Source organism: Seriola lalandi, unplaced genomic scaffold (genome assembly GCF_002814215.2).
Source record: "Seriola lalandi dorsalis isolate HSWRI2012SDOR001 ecotype SW California unplaced genomic scaffold, Sedor1 jcf7180002054208, whole genome shotgun sequence".
Taxonomy (NCBI): Eukaryota; Metazoa; Chordata; class Actinopteri; order Carangiformes; family Carangidae; genus Seriola; species Seriola lalandi.
The window spans coordinates 528834-544854 of record NW_019524761.1 but is presented as its reverse complement, the minus strand read 5'-3'; the positions used below and the strand labels follow the sequence as shown (position 1 = coordinate 544854).

Genomic DNA, 16021 nt, shown 5'->3' with positions numbered 1-16021 from the left:
GGACAGGGCGTGAGGATGAAGGTGAGGAAGTTGAGGGAGTGAGATGAAAGGTTAACTCTGTCAGGCAAAAACACTTAAAGGGACAGTTCATGGTTTTTAGACGTGGCGTTGTGTGAGGTCGTCACATACAGTCGGTACATTAGCTACAGTGGATCATGATGAGCGCGGGGGTCAGTTAGGAAGATCTGACGTGGGCGGGGCCACGAGAAAAAAAAAAGGTGTTTTAGACAGTTTTAAAAAACACCCACGAAACAATCCAACGTGTGTTTAAATGAAACTTCATGTAGAATATTGATAACAGCACTTTTCCTTTGGCACTACATTTTTTCAACCACTGAACTACCGTATTCCTACGCACAATCGCAGTGTATTACGCCGCTTTGTGATTCACTCAGCTGACCTGCGGCGTAAAACCGTGGTGTAAGGTGGACTCTTTTTTTTTTTTTTGAGTGTTACTTGACGTGTGATTAACGTTTGGAAATCAATCAATAACTGTGACCATGTGTTTTTCTCAGCTCCCTCCATGACAGACTCTTCAGTGATGATCGGATCTTCAAGCACTTCAAACGTAGATAAATAAACGTGATCATGTGACTGTAGATATTTTATTTCCTCTGGAGAATAAACGTAGTGGAGCGTCGCTGCGGAGGCTCCGGCAGCTCTACACCTGTGGTTCCTCCACCATGTTGCAGCGCCACAAAACTATTTAACCCTTTAACGTAAGACACGTTTGAACGTCTTCACTCGGTCTTTAACAGTGATGTCACACACGTCTGCAGCTTCACCACATGCTTCAACACCACAAACAAGGAAGTGAGTTTGGTGACATCATCATGGATTTGATCAGGGACTGCTGTGATTGGTTCAACTCAAGGGAAACTCTGACGATTGATCAGATTTGTGGAAAAGTTGCGATGACTTCATTGGGATTGGTTGAATTAGAGTTAATTATCACGACATCGCGACTTCCTGGAACGACTGACATACAGACAGAGAGAAGCATCCTGTCAACAAGTGGCCAACATTTTTAAATGCTGAAATTCACACAAACAAGAGGAGGAGACGACAAAACATCAGAAGCGTTTCCTCGAAGCTGCAGATCCTCGGTGAGATGGATAGTACAGCAGCTCGCTGACAGCGTGCACGGGCGGGGGAGGGGCGAGCCAGGCATGTTATATGTCAGCTAGAGCGCTGCACGCAACACAGTGTGTGTGTGTGTGAGATGTAGAATAAAGGTCACAGCACAGCACTCTGCCAGAGTTGTGACCTTGAGCTGCTGACGAAGGCAGGCGTGTGTGCGTGTGTGTGCGTGTGTGTGTGTGAGTGCATGTGTAATAACCATGCTTAGTGAACAGATGGAGCTTAGAGTACCAGACATACAGTCATCATGACTGACTGGCCAGCTTGGGGTGTGTGTGGCTCTTTCTAACAAGTGCATCATGAGGCACAGAGAGAACTCCCTCCTGTGCGGCAGGCAGACACACACACACACACACACACACACACACACACACACACACACACACACACACACACAGTACTCCTCTAGATAGGCTATCCTATTTCTCCAGGCACATTTGCCATCCCATTCCAGACCACACTATATCCCGAGCCACACTGTCGGCGTGCGCGTGTGCGTCTGTGTGTGCGCGGGCTGAGCTGACGGGGGGCTGCCGGGCCTGCAGCTAGAATCAGGGCAGCGCACGCGACGTGCCCAGGCGAGCACCAGGGCTCACCAGTCAACCTGGCATCTAGGTCAGAAGTGCTGGATAAATTAAGTGTGACGGCTGAAATGTCAACCAAGAATCGCAGCAACGCAGGCTCGGAGGTGGGGTGGGGGGAGCAGTCGGCAAGCGAGAATGATAGAGAAAGAGGGGACTAGATCTCTCTGTGTGTGTGTGTGTGTGTGTGTGTGTGTGTGTGTGTGTGTGTGTGTGTGTGGCCACAGGGCTGCTATTGTGTGTGAATGGGTCAGTGGAGAAAGGGGGCTTTGAGCAACAAAACAAGCTAATGGAAGCCAAGGGCACGTGACGCAGGCAGTGGTGACGGTGCACGCTCACACACAAACATGGAAGTTGCCATTGAGAACTGCTAACCTCTTCCCACCAGCCTTCCCCTTCCCCTCCTCCTCCTCCTCCTCGTCTCCTTTGCTTGAGATCCTAGACTCCCTCTCTTGAGATCTTTGCTTGTTTTCCCACTTCATTCCTCTTAGTGTTTTCCCCTCCCCCAATCTCTTAATCACCCTCCAGCTTTTTCTTTTTTTTTTTCTTCCCTCTCACTGTCTCCTTTTCCAAACTGTCTCTCTGGACATCCGGCTACACAACTGTCTGACTCTCTGGACATCCGGCTACACAACATTAACGAAGAGATGACACCCCTGAAATGGATAAGACAAACAGAGAGACAGACAGGCAGAGAGAGAGAGAGAGAGAGAGAGCGGAAAGAGAGGAGACGGGGAGAAAGGAGAGACAGGAAGGGAGGTTTCCTCTGCAGAGGAGGGGGAGATGTGGGAGCAAGAGGGAGGAGAGATTATGTTGGTGGCGCCTCTCTGTGTGTGCATGCATGTGTGTGTATTGCACACGTGTCTCAGGATATGCAGCTCACAGGAAACAAACAGCTGCAAAAATCCATTCCCCCCCGCACACACACGGAAACACAACCACAACCGCACAAGGCCGACAGCAGAAGACACAAAAGGCAAACAAAAAAAACACACACCGATATGAACACACACACGCACAAAACCCCAATGAACCAGGGCCCAATGCACCGCTGTGCTTTCAAATGTCATGTACACACACATTTATGCACACACACACGTATCACACACTTCCCTTACACTCTAAACACACACATTCCCCCACCCACATGAAAAATAAACATTCAGATGAAATACACCCACACATGAAAACAAATGCACATAGTTTTGATCTCTGTCTCACACACACTCACACACACACACACACACACACACACACACTCTCACGGTGATGCTACCACATCAAAGCGCTTGTGTTATGGAGACTCACCTGTATGTGAGGCACTTTCTGTGGAGTAAGAGGGGGTGAGGAGAGTGGGTGGGAGGCAGGAGGCGTAGGTGCCCATGGGTTGGATCCCTGGTTGGATTGAGGGGGTGTGCTCTGCAGGTGGTGGGGGGGCAGGTGCGTCTGCTGTGTCTGAGAGTTCTGGTTGGGCGGCGCTAAACCCTGGTTGGAGGCCGGAGCTCCGTGCTGACCGACAGGCGGACACTGGAAACCCATGGGCGAGGACTGCAGGGGCTGCCCGCTGCGAGAGGCCTGCTGCTGGGCCTGGAGCAGACGCTGGTCTCCTCCCTGGCTGACTGGAGCTTCATGAGGTCCTGGGAGAAGAGACACATTACCATCACTGACGAAACAAAATAAAATAACAGCAACTTAAGCTCAATTTAAACTTTGATGCCATAATCAATAAAGCGTGAGAGCAAATACAGAATATAGTGGCTGACAGTAGCTTCACAGACCACGTCAGGGTGGATGTGGATGATTCTGAATTATTTCATTAATTCACTTGCGCACCTATGGCAGGGGTCAGCAAGTCAGTTTGGCCTCGGGCCAATTTTTTTCTACGCCATTAGACGGCGTCCAGAACGTAAACAACCTTTGATAAAAAGGCAACTGGAATTTACTTTGTTGCTGTTCATATATGTGGCGCTGTGGCAACACAATCACAAACAAGGGTGGTAAAAAGATCCTGTGATGATCTTTTCAATCTTGCTCATCATCATGATTTTATTCTGAAAGTCCTGATAGGAAGTTGTGATTCCCATCTTTCCCCTGCGATGTTTGTAAGCCTGTCCATCCACAGTCACACGTTATACGATCCACTGATTTACTGAACTCCGCTCCGTCTGTTTGTCAAGCAGGTAATAGAATCACTGGAACTTCCTTTCAGAACTTTTCAGAATAAAAGCTCACAATAGATTGAAATAAAGCATTGCTGTTTTTATTTTCCAGGGAAAAATCGCCAAAGAGGAAGTGATTCTGTAGGTAACCTTTGCTTGCTGACGGAAATCTATTTTTTAAGATTTAAAAAAATCTGCCAGTTGCCGGCCTCTGGGTGTCTGATTGATCCCGAGTCAAACTATGGAGCTACGTCTGTGCCCCGGAGGAAGATCCTCTATAACAGTTCCAGGGTTGCCAAATACACTGACGGCGCAGCAGAATTAGTGTCAAGACAATCACACCAACATTTTGGTGTTAGTTCACAACCATCTGTCTAATCCTGTTTTTTATTTACACACTACATGTCAGGTATGAAAACAGCAAATCTATCTGTTGTTGTCAATATCTCAGCTTGCATAACTTTTAAATGTTTAATGTGAGGTTTCGACTTAAGTAAATAAAATGTTTGAATTGGTGCCAAATAAAAACGCAGCATGGGACAGCATCAGCTGTGTGGTGCTTACCTTGCTGTTGCTGGAGCTGAGGCCTGTTTGGACCCATCTGTGGTCCGCGCTGTGGCCCAATGCCGGGATACATCTGCCCTGCATTGGAGGGCATGTTGTGGGGCTGCTGGTGTTGGGGGTGTGGGGTAGATAAAGGAGTTTGGGGAGTTCTCTGTGGATGGGGCATAGCATTGGGTGGAGACTGCAGGGCTGTGTACCCTGCAACCTCTGGGGGCCCAGCTAGTCCTGCGCTAGGGGGTCTGCCCTGCTGGGGGGGAGGGGTTGGGGTTCCCAAAACCCGCATGGGGGACATGGATGAAGGGGAGGGGTAAGATCCCTGAGCTGGGGGGGCAAGGTGGGACTGGGGTTGGTTTTGAGACTGGGGCACATTCTGGGGGTGCTGGGTGTGGTTTAGGGGGTGCATAGGCTGGCCCTGCTGTCCTGCCTGCTGCTGCATAGGGGTAGAGTGGGTTTGAAGGGGCTGCGGTTGGTGTGGTGGTGCAGGGGGGTATCGCTGGCCCTGCTGCCCAGCTGCTGGGCCTGATCCCTGGTTAAACCTCTGGCCAAGCTGCCCTGGTGCCATGGCCTGGCTGGTGTTAGTACTGATGTTAGTATTAGCACTCTGGCCCATCCCAGGTCCAATGGCTCCATACTGGGCCTGATAGCCAGGGTACTGGCTTCCCCCAAACCCCCCCATGCCCTGTTGGTGCTGGTGGGTGTGTTGGGGCTGTCGGGATGGGGAGTGTGGGTATCGCGGTGTGTGACCCATGTTGGGATAGCCCTGGGGTTGTGGCTGGGGCTGTGGGTGTCTCATCTGGGCCCCTCCCATTCCAACATGTCCCAGGTAGTGAGATGGGTCCTGAGCAGGAGGGGGGGCCATGCTCTGTGGAGCGTAGTGTTGGTTCATGCGAGCTGCATTGGGTGTGGGCGGGCCTTGCATCCCACCATAGTTGCCTTGAGACATCTGGTAGCCTCCGATCTGATTAGGGCCGCCTCCTGGTTGTGTTGGAGGCTGCTGATAGGCTGATCTGCTCTGCTGCTGCTGCTGCTGCTGCTGCTGGCCCCAAACTCCACCCCCACCACCTCCTCCTCCGCCAGCATCACCTGGGTACCCGTGGCAGGGGTTGCTAGAGTTAGCTGGGTTATTATGGTAGTGGGAAGCCATGCCATTCATGGCCGGATTCACATTTGGCGGCCCCTGGGTGGGACCATTCTGGGCCATCATTCGTCCTGCAGGGGCACCGGACTGCTCGTAGCCTGTGTAGGGGCCGTGGTCATACATTTGCCCCAATTTAGGCTGCCCTGGGCCAGTCCCGGCACCGTGGATCATCCCCTGGTGGTAACCCCTGTTTCCCTGGTGCTCGTGGTTCAGGGAGGGATTAGTCTGCTGGGCTAGAGGGTTGGACTGGCCAGGGGCCGGCTGCTGAGGAAAGCAGCCTCCTAAACCATCTAATCCATCTGAGAACAGCCCTGCATCGTCCCCGAATAAACTCAACATCCCTGGGTCCGCCATGGCTGGGTGGTGGGCCCTCGGATGGAGGGGACTAGATGGAGGGAGGTGTGTTGTGCAGTGAGGAGCTAATCAGCTAGCTGCTAATTTGAAGCTTGTTACTCCATGGTCCTCATTAGATCCTGTAGAGAGACAGAGAGGGAAAGATAAATAATTATTTCTAGAAATATAGTAATACATCTTACTACAAGTCACCAGTTTAACCAAAGCTGGTGTATTTTTCTGTAGCGGTGAGCAAGATTTCAACTATCATCTCATTGTTTGGACCCACATGTAGCTCAAGTCTACAAGTCTGTCTACGTGGTTTAAACTAAGCATAACCACAATCAATACAGAGAGGAAACACAATTTAAAAAAAGAAAAAGTTTTTAGTTTCCCCAAAGTGCTTGTCCCTGTTTAGCTGGTTTATGAGCTGTTAGCTGTTAGGCAAAGGTGCAACAGATTAACTTGCTGAACAACAACGTTAATCTGTTGTAACCATCCCAGAAAAAAAAAAAAAACAACACATGCCCCAATTGGAAAAAGAATACCTCCTCTCATTCACACACCCCAAAACACACCACACTTCATATTAGCACTCCTTCCAAAACCCTCCCCCACCTCCATTTTACAACCAAACAAAAGAGCTTCTTTCTTTTTCAACACACACTTGAAGTCATTGAATGTGTGTGTGTTAGAACAAAGGGCCCAGCAGATGCAACTCTGTTTGAACAGCAGCAGCTGCCATCCAGCCAGCCAGCAATCAGCCAGCCAACAGACCAGGGAGGTTTTCCACTCACCAGCCAGTCAGTGGTTACAACTAGGTTAGCAAGGCATTAAGCTAGCTGGATGACTTGCTAGTGAATCAGTCCTGGCACATGTATGAAGACAAGGGCCTGTGCTGTCTGTTGCTTTAACTGGCTATAAAAGGAAAACAAAACATGCATACAACAAGCCTTTCTTTATATCTCTTTAGTATTTATCTTAAATAAAGTCTTTGTGTGGAAACATCTGAAAAATTGAGATGTGTAAATATAATCAACATCTGAGGGAGCGGGTGACCAACCCAGCCCCCCAGTCTGTGGGTGAAGGTACTGTAGGTGGATCTGAGCATGTGTGAACGAGTAGCTGAGCCCATATTGAAGGCCGAGGCGGGGGAGGAGACGGGGGAGGATTGCTTGTTGCTTCAATGCACTGCACAAAACACCCAATCCAACTTCTAATGCTAAAGATTTCCCCTCCTCCCCCTATTTCAGCTCATTTCTTTCCTCCTCCACACTCCTCTTCATTCATTGGTTCATTACAGATTACCACTAGGTATGTGTGATCACGTACTCATATGAAATAGTGTGCATGTATTATTCATTTCACCTTACTACTAAATATTTTGTACAATAACTAAATTGTGTCACATTAAATACCTAATTCTCCCACTCAAATGAGGTTAATAATGTTATGTTACTGTAGCAGCGGCAGCAAAAACCTTAAGTGTTAGCGGCAGGCTAACAGCTGTGTTTGACTGTACTGCCTGCTCAGGCGAAACCCCACAATGCATCAGGCGAGAGGTACGGTACATCCTGGACACCTCACTAGTCTATCACAGGATTTACAGTCAAAGGAACCTTTTAGAAAGACAGAAAACAACAAGCTGAATGTCAGTGTAAGAGCGTTGTTTGTGCTAGTGTTTGTTAAACTGTGACATATTTCACATAAACACCGGCTGCTTCCTGTCACAAGGCTGATGTTTTCTCTTCAGCTCTATTCAAAAGGGATGAATGTGTTTTAACTGATTTGCGCACCAGCTTTTCATTTCTTACACCATTTGCTTTATTGCCTGTAAACCTTGAACAGTAACACAAATATATAACAGAATAATGAACTATTAGTGCTGTTGTCGATTGTAATTGCCTGGTGAACGAGGATTCTATGAGGTATTGGGTTAAATGTATTTTTGATATTTAGAAAAACCATGGCTTTGGCTGGAAGTTGCAGGAAAGCATTTTCCAACCCCCCATTTAAAAACCTGCCATCTTTAATGATGCTGTCACTGAGAGTTTACACCACTACAGACACAAGAGTACGTCAAACCCCAGTATGTGGCTGGACCGTGTGCGAAATTGAGGATATGGTTGTGTAGCGCTGTAAACAACTGACATCATTGCATTGTATTTGCATTCAGTCTAGTATCAGCTGGTTTCAGTTCTTTATTTGTTTGCTTCCCTTCTCCTCTGTGATCATATAAACAGTATTTTAATACAGCTGGATTCACAATACAGCTGTGTCTGTTGTCAGACAGCAGAGCGCGTATTAAACAGTGATCGAAACGTGGCCCTTTAAGTCACTTTCAAGCTGCTGCTAAAATCCTAAAAAAAAAAAATCACTTCATTTGACAGAATCACCAAACACTTAAAGACAACATCTGAGATTTCAGATGTATTTACTTAAAATGATGGTTCAGAGAGAAAGTTAGAAGAGACAGGATACCTTTCTTATTTTGTCTCCGTCTCTCTGCAGCTCACTGAACAGAGTGGATGCAAGAAAGGTGCGCCTCTCGCTCATAGACATCTACAGAGAAAACATCTAAGGTTTAAATCTACCTACAAATGCTCCATATGTTGGCAACACTGCTGCTGTTAACTGCCACCTCACAGAAACTGTTTGTGCCAATTCATTTTGAAAGAGCAACGACCGACCAATGACTTGATAACTTGATCCCTGATCTCCATCAGTCAGTCAGTCAGTCATGGACGTTCGTGTTTAGAGGGCTGTTGTCCAGCCAAAAACAAGAGAGTCTGAGTGTGCACATGTTTATTTATAGTGGTATTCCACTGTTCTAGTTAGGGACGCCGCAATCAAGTTTGTTTGTATTTTTTTTAGCCGCCAATACCGATCATCAATGCGTGAGATGGCGTACGTTATATCAGTCTCACACACTTTTTAAAAGTTCAACACAGTTGACATGTTTGGTGTCTGAGGCTGAGAGAAGTGCCGTGTAAAACCAGAGTATTAACCCCAGGTGATTGGTTTAAAGGTGATCGGTGACGAAGAGCATAAAGTGCCAATCTACCAATCACATATTTTCAACGAAAAAATCTGCCAATCAATCGGGGCACCCCTAGTTCCAGTCAGCCATTTTGAAATGTAATAGACATTAGGAGTGATGGGAAAATGTGTCTGTGTATTGATAACAAAATGTGATGCTTGATCTCCTGTGTGGTTCCAATTTCTCAGGCCTTTTTAAATGTTTTCCATTATGATATTAGAACAGGAGTCAATAGCCACACATTGTCAATCATACGAGCTCTTCCTCGCCTATTCTGTACTTTGTACACTGACGTGGGAGAAAATTAGATAACGGTTATTCATTTACTCGTTAGAACAGTTTTCAGCATAAAATCAACTGTAGGCTACAGGCTATAGCCAACACCGCTCAGCTACTTCATTAACATTACTTTAATTTGTTTCTTTAAATTATATTTATTAGCTTATATCAGCCAACATTTCATTATTTGTCCGATATTCTTAAATCTATTAAGCCAAAACTGTGCAGGGTTTCATTCCTGAACAGATTTTGAGGAATTAAACATTTTAACAACAAACAATTATCGAGAACAAACCATTTTCTGCCAGTACTGGTCACCAGTAGCCCAAATGTTCTGTTCTTTGTTGACCAACAGCTAGCATTAGCATGACAATGGTAAAACCTCCTTCTGCTGGGAGCATCCATTCTTGTTATAAATACCAGTTAACAAGCTCATTCCTCCATGTCTCTCTGAACCACTCAGACAGGTGCTACTCTTCTCTTTACTATATTATGTTCAACAGATATGTTTTAGCAGTGCTACTATACTATACTGTAACATGCCATTACCTCTGTGCGCTAATGGTCGACTTGCTAACGTAGCATTTAAGTAAAGTAGACTGACACCGTATTTTCCACAGTAGCTGCTCAACTACAAAGCCAGCGCTGCAGCCAGACTCATGTGGAACAATGTTTAACTGAATGATGATGATTCATTTGTTAAATTACTGCTTGTTTCTGCATATCCAGAGTAACAGTTGACGGATACATCGGATATCATCAACTGATTTAAAAGCCAATTACAGATATATCGGTATCAGCAGTTATACACAAGAAAGTAAGCAATGGGAAGTCAAAGATAGTTGCTTTAGACATTTCAGAAAGCTAATGAAAGGGTCAAAGTTATATTGATATTTAAGGCGTACTGAACAACATCAACAATCAGCACAGTGAATTAAATTAGTATTTTTTTTTCTACCAAGCTATAGATAAGTAGTAAAGACGAAGAGGCAGAAAAACATCCTTTCGCCAGACGCCAGACTCCACACAGGATCCGGTCACCATCAGATTCCTGGTCACCCCTCTTACCATGGCCGGCCCCTTCTCCCCGAGAGAAACGGGACGCACCGAATCTCAATTTAAAGTGTCACGGTAAAGTGTCTGAATACTTATGTCAATGTGATATTTCAGTTTGTTTTTTAATTTGAAAAATCTTCTAAATTTCTGTTTGTCCGTTGGTGATGTATGAGAATTTTCTATTTTAAAGTGGAAAAATTAAAAGGGGTCTGTGAGTGTATATATATATATATATATATATATATATATATATATATATATATATGTGTGTGTGTTTCTAATGGTTATGTATGTGTATATATACACAACGCATGCATAGCCATTACAAAACTTGCGTTCAGCTGCTACATCCACAGCAGTGGAAGCAGCAGCTATGAAACACTGTTACATCACTTCCTGTGTATCTCAATCACTACAGGAAGACGTGTGTGTGTGTGTGTGTGTGTGTGTGTGTGTGTGTGTGTGTGTCAGGTGAGAGTAATCAAGTGTAATTTCACATCCTTTGCTGCAAGCTACTACAAAGGCAACTGATTTCCTGTCAGCTCTGCCAGACATACACACAACATTACACTGAATTCTACTATATACAATATCTGTAGCTGGTATAAACGTGCGTGTGCGTGCGTGTGCGTGCATGTGAGCCTTGGGGCTTTCATCAGATCATAGCTCTAGTTAAAAGTAGGAAGGTAAAAGATTCATTCTCTCTGAGTAAACTCTCCCTCAGTCATGGAGCAGACAAGCCTTCACTCCTCTTCAGCCCAAGCTCCGACACTCATCTCCATCTCACAGCAAACACACACACACACACACACACACACACACACACACACACACACAGCAAACACACACACACACAGTTTGGCACTGAGGCCCAGCTGTTACTGCAGAGGGAATTAGGTGAACGGTCAATGTGCCGATTTAGACGTCAAATCTCATCAAAGGATGAGGCATTTAGCCAACCACACCCCCCCCCCCCCCCCCCCCCCTGCCGTAACCTACACATGGCGAGGAGTCCAGAGGAGGTGGGACCATATCAGTCCCAACAACCACCGTAGACAGGACGACATCAAACACATTCATCTGGACATCACAGGTACCGTTTACCTGGCACCACTTTACAATAAGACCATTCTTATAAAAAGATGTTTATTAATTAGCTTGTTCAAACTTTATAAATCAAATGTGTTATAATTTTGTTACAAATTAGATAAAAAGCATTTGTACCTGTCCTTTATTTATAACCGGTAAAAAGGAGCCTTTTATTGTAAAGTGTAAAACACATCAGCATTTAATAATGAGTTACTATAAGGCTTCTTGTACCAGTTATAATAGTAACTCATTATTAAGATTAATGAGTACTAAGCATTAACTTGATCTTGCCTGCATCAACTGTTATAACTTGTTTATAATAGTTTATGAGTAGTAAAGTGTTACCCGAATTAATAACCTAATTATAAACCGTTTATAAATCCTTTATAAAAGGGGGAACTTATTCCTATATCTATAATAGAGGTGGACGATGTGCAAAACAATCAATCAATGCGATTATTTTGAGGGATATGAGTCGTGATATTAGTCGTGTCTCAGTAGCACGTCTGTGGTTGTGACATGTTTGTGATTTGGAAATTACACTTGACCATATTGCGTAAATCAATAATATTTTGATTGACTGTTCAGCTCTTATTCATAACTAACTCAAACTGCCGTGTAGTGTAGTGTAGTGTCTCAGCAGCTGATTAAGTCTTCACACTGCGCTCGGCGGCTCGTGTTCCTGTAGCAACACGCCCACACCAACACGGGGCCCTTACATTTGGATTCAGCGTGAACATGTCAACGCCACCGTGATGCAGTATGCCCTCGGAGACAAATCAAGTGACACACGGGTGTTCAAAAAAAAAAATCTCCATCTGTCGTCGTAAACACTTTGTATGAATTAGTATTGATCGAAACGCATGTGATCGGAACCGATATAAAGGGTTTTGATTGGCTCGTTCTGGCTAGCATCTCTTTGGGTTGTCGACAAAAATAATCTGAATATTTCAACTTTGAGAAATTGTGATTTGTTTTGAACTTTTCTTTTAAAAACATCCTACAGACCAAATGATTAACCAGTTAACTGAGAAAATAACTGTTAGTTGCAGCTGTGTAGCACAGCATCAGTGCTAATCTGCCTTCCTCTTTCACCTCCTAAAAACACTTGGTGGTTAATACATGCATGTTCGTTACCACATACAGGCCCGTCAATGAGCCGCTCGCTGGCAGAAAGAGAAAGCAATAGTGAGACAACTGAGAGGTTGTGTTCAGTTATGTGGCTTCACGAAAGCACACTGATGTTTATCAGCGTCTTCAGAGGTGATGGCTTATACACGCTCAACCTCCAAAAAACAACAAAACAAAAAACACAGGGGCCAGTTTCAAGAGAGGAAGATGATGAGTTAATAAAAGAAACTTCATCACCAGCACAGGAGGTGCTTCGTCCAACGCTGCGTAACAACCCAAGTAAAGACTGGTCATGAAATTAAAGACTTGCTTAATGTCCCCATCAGTTGCATATATTCCTACAGAAGTAAAAATCTGTCATTAAGGCAACAGGAACTCTTATTACACAAATTAAAATTATTATATTTAATTAGAGAAAAGAGCAGAGTATATAGTCTGTGTGATGAGGGAGAAAAAACACTAAATATCAGCCTGTTGATCAGAAACTGAAATATTAAGTCACAGTCATTTCTCTTAACACAAATCAGCTCTGTGGTTGTTCCTGCTACCTGCTACAGAGGGTGATTTTACCATGATGACACACACACACACACACACACACACACACACACACACACACACACACACACACACACACACACACACGCCTATGTAAGCTACTGAATGAACTAAACAATGGTTGGATGGTAGCGTTGCAACTAACTGCAGGTTGTTTTCTCAATTTATTGATGATCCTTTGGTTTAATAAAACAATAACAAAAAAAACACCTTGAGTGTGAAAAAGAACAAACTGTCTGAGCAACAACCCAAAAACAAAACATAGTCCATGTACTCCATGATAAGACCAAGAAAAGCAGTGGTATGTTTGAGAACCCAGAACGATCAAAAGTCTGGCAGCTTGGGTTTGAAAAGTGAAGTAAATTCGTTTTAATTGAATAATCACTGAATCAACTAATTGTTGCAGCTATAATAAACAGCAGACAGCTGAGATAGTTTGAAGACGGGAACAAAGTCTTTCTTTTGATCCACTTGTGCGTTGTTACTCCAAGCAAACGACGTCCCAAAACAAAACACGATGAACTGTATCACAACTTTGACGCAACAGTTTTATTATCCAGTTCAAACAGAGACGAAATATAAAACCCGGGTTCGATTCCGTCACCGCTGGAGTCCAACAACATAATTAACAGCTCCACAAGTTCCTCCTCACCTGAAACCAACACGTAAATCACCCGGGCGGCTCCAACATGTGTAGCTGTGGCCCGACTTGATAAATGAAGTGGCGATCACCAGCCGGGCTCAGGAATTCACACTGACTGCGCAGCTCTGTCAAAACCACAATTATCGAGGCCGTCCGTTCAGCCAAGCCGAAACCACAGAATATCACTGCCAAGTTAGTGCGACTGAATGGCCTCTCCAGCAGCCAGAGGCATTACACTGCCATTCACTGCAGAGCATTAGAGATGAGCCTTCATTTAACAGAAACCCAAACAGGAACTGTAATGAAAACACAACAATACGGAGTCCCACTTATATATGAACACACACACATAGATGTATTTCTTTAAAAAAGAAGCTCATCGCAGTATTGCGCACTTTAAATGCACGTCATCTTCTTGTCCTATTACATTTGTTAGCTGTTGAAATGTCAAAATGTGTGTCAACACTGACGAGTAACCCAGTGTCAAATTTCTAGTTCTACCAGTCCACACACCGGGTGATTTAACTAATAACTTCTTCCAGACTGAGCGAAGGTGTGTCGGTCTCTGACGTCACCTCACAGTGTAAACTGTGTGTGGAATGAGAACCTGCAGGCGCTCGGCACTCTTTGGCACAACGCTCGTGTTTCTAGGTGTAAACATTGTTGAAAGCCTCTCTCTGACCCAGTCGGAGGAATCCGGCGGACAGTTTGCAGATGCACCGGGTCAGAGCTGAGAGGGGAAAATGATCCTTTTCTTTATCTGTTTATTTTAAACAATAAAACTTTGGCAAAAAAAAGAAAGAAAAAAGTAAATTTTCGGATTCTATCTGTCGCGACTGATCTGAAATGTCACAACACAACTTGACCGCACAACTCTAAATCACATGGCGTGCGCAATCTTAGTCTGCGGTGACGAGAGAAAGGAGGAAGAGTGATCAGCCAGCAGCGGCTGAATGCAGTCCTGTCTGTGCTGTCAACAGTTTGGCGGCTAAACTGTCTGTAGCCTCCAGGCTTTACAACAGGAAATCTCTGCCATGTCAACAACACCATGTTTCCTCCGAGACGCAGGCAGGCAGGCACAGACAAACAAAACAGAGCCAAAGAAACAAACTACACCAAAAGCTCAGCAGACGCAACCTAAATAAGACACATGAAGTGAGTGATCTCCCTCTTCCTCTGGAGAACACGTGTGCACCCACCCACCTCCCATTACCACTAGGATCTAAGCCGCTATAATTTATACCTTTGTTCCCAAATGGAGGACAGCACGCAGGAGCTGGCTAGCTGTGTGTGTAATTACGCTCAAGTGAGGGGATGCAGGGCCGTGTGTTTGGGGCTGGGATTTGAGGCCCGGAAGGAAGGAAGAGAGAAGAGGAGGTGGAGGAGGTGGAGGAGGAGGAGGGGATCTAGAGAGCGAGAGAAGAAAGAGAGAAGCAGTGAAGCTCGAGAAAATCTGGTTATGTTACGCACGGCTGCTTCGTTAATGGACAGTGTGTGTGTGCGCGCAGTGTGCATGTCGGGCAGTGTGTGTGTTTGGAGGTGGGGGGGTGAGGGGTGGGCAGTGGGGGTGGGTCAGCAGGAAAGGGCTGTGTTTATCCAATCTGTTCCCTGCCTTTACCATGTGGTAGGAAAAACCACTGGCCAGCTCTCAGCCTGATCACAGAGGACGCGGAGGGCGAGAGACAGTGTGTGTGTGTGTGTGTGTGTGTGTGTGTGTGTGTGTGTGTGTGTGTGTGTGTGTGTGTGTGTTCACTGAGCTAAAAGAACCTGTTATACGGTTTCTGAAACTGACTGTCTACTCTCTGGAAATCACTCGCATTTGTGAGCGAATCAACCAGAGAGACAGAGGGAGGAATAGAAACCGAGAGAAGTATGACACCGGAAAAAAAAAAAACCATCATTACATCTTTAATTATCCTGTGAATTCTCTTAATTCCTTCAACTTGTCAAAACTTTTCTTCTAAATTTAAAAAAAAAAAAAAAAAAAAAAGGTAAAAAGAAAATCAGTCATTCATTCATATCGACTCGTGCTGGACGTCCAAACAGTATCGCAGCTCTTTGTTTTGAAGTAGGTTCAATTCAGAGGCAAGTCACAATGAGTGTGGTTATAAAAGGCTGCTCAGATAAGACGAGGTGACGACGAGCAGAGCAGAAAGCACAGAGCTGTCAGGAACGATTCAATCTGCCAACCTGATCGCTGTAGATCCGATTCCGATGTGATCTCTACAGAAAGTGACCCACAAAAACGAACTTCATTCAAGTCACTGCACACACATGGGGGGGGGTTGTAAGACGTAAGATGAAACCAGC

General features: G+C 45.2%; 1 protein-coding gene across 1 annotated transcript in view; it reads right to left on the bottom strand.

Moving 5' to 3' along the window:
- chd7 (chromodomain helicase DNA binding protein 7) overlaps positions 1 to 16021 on the bottom strand; it is a 71125-nt gene that overhangs the window by 47791 nt on the left and 7313 nt on the right. Inside the window, exons 2-3 of the mRNA XM_023404059.2 lie at positions 4445 to 6055; positions 3030 to 3358 (exon numbers count right to left, since the gene is read on the bottom strand). Coding sequence (XP_023259827.1) covers positions 3030 to 3358; positions 4445 to 5936 — 1821 coding nt within the window. The 5' untranslated portion in view covers positions 5937 to 6055. The remainder of the gene's footprint in view (positions 1 to 3029; positions 3359 to 4444; positions 6056 to 16021) is intronic.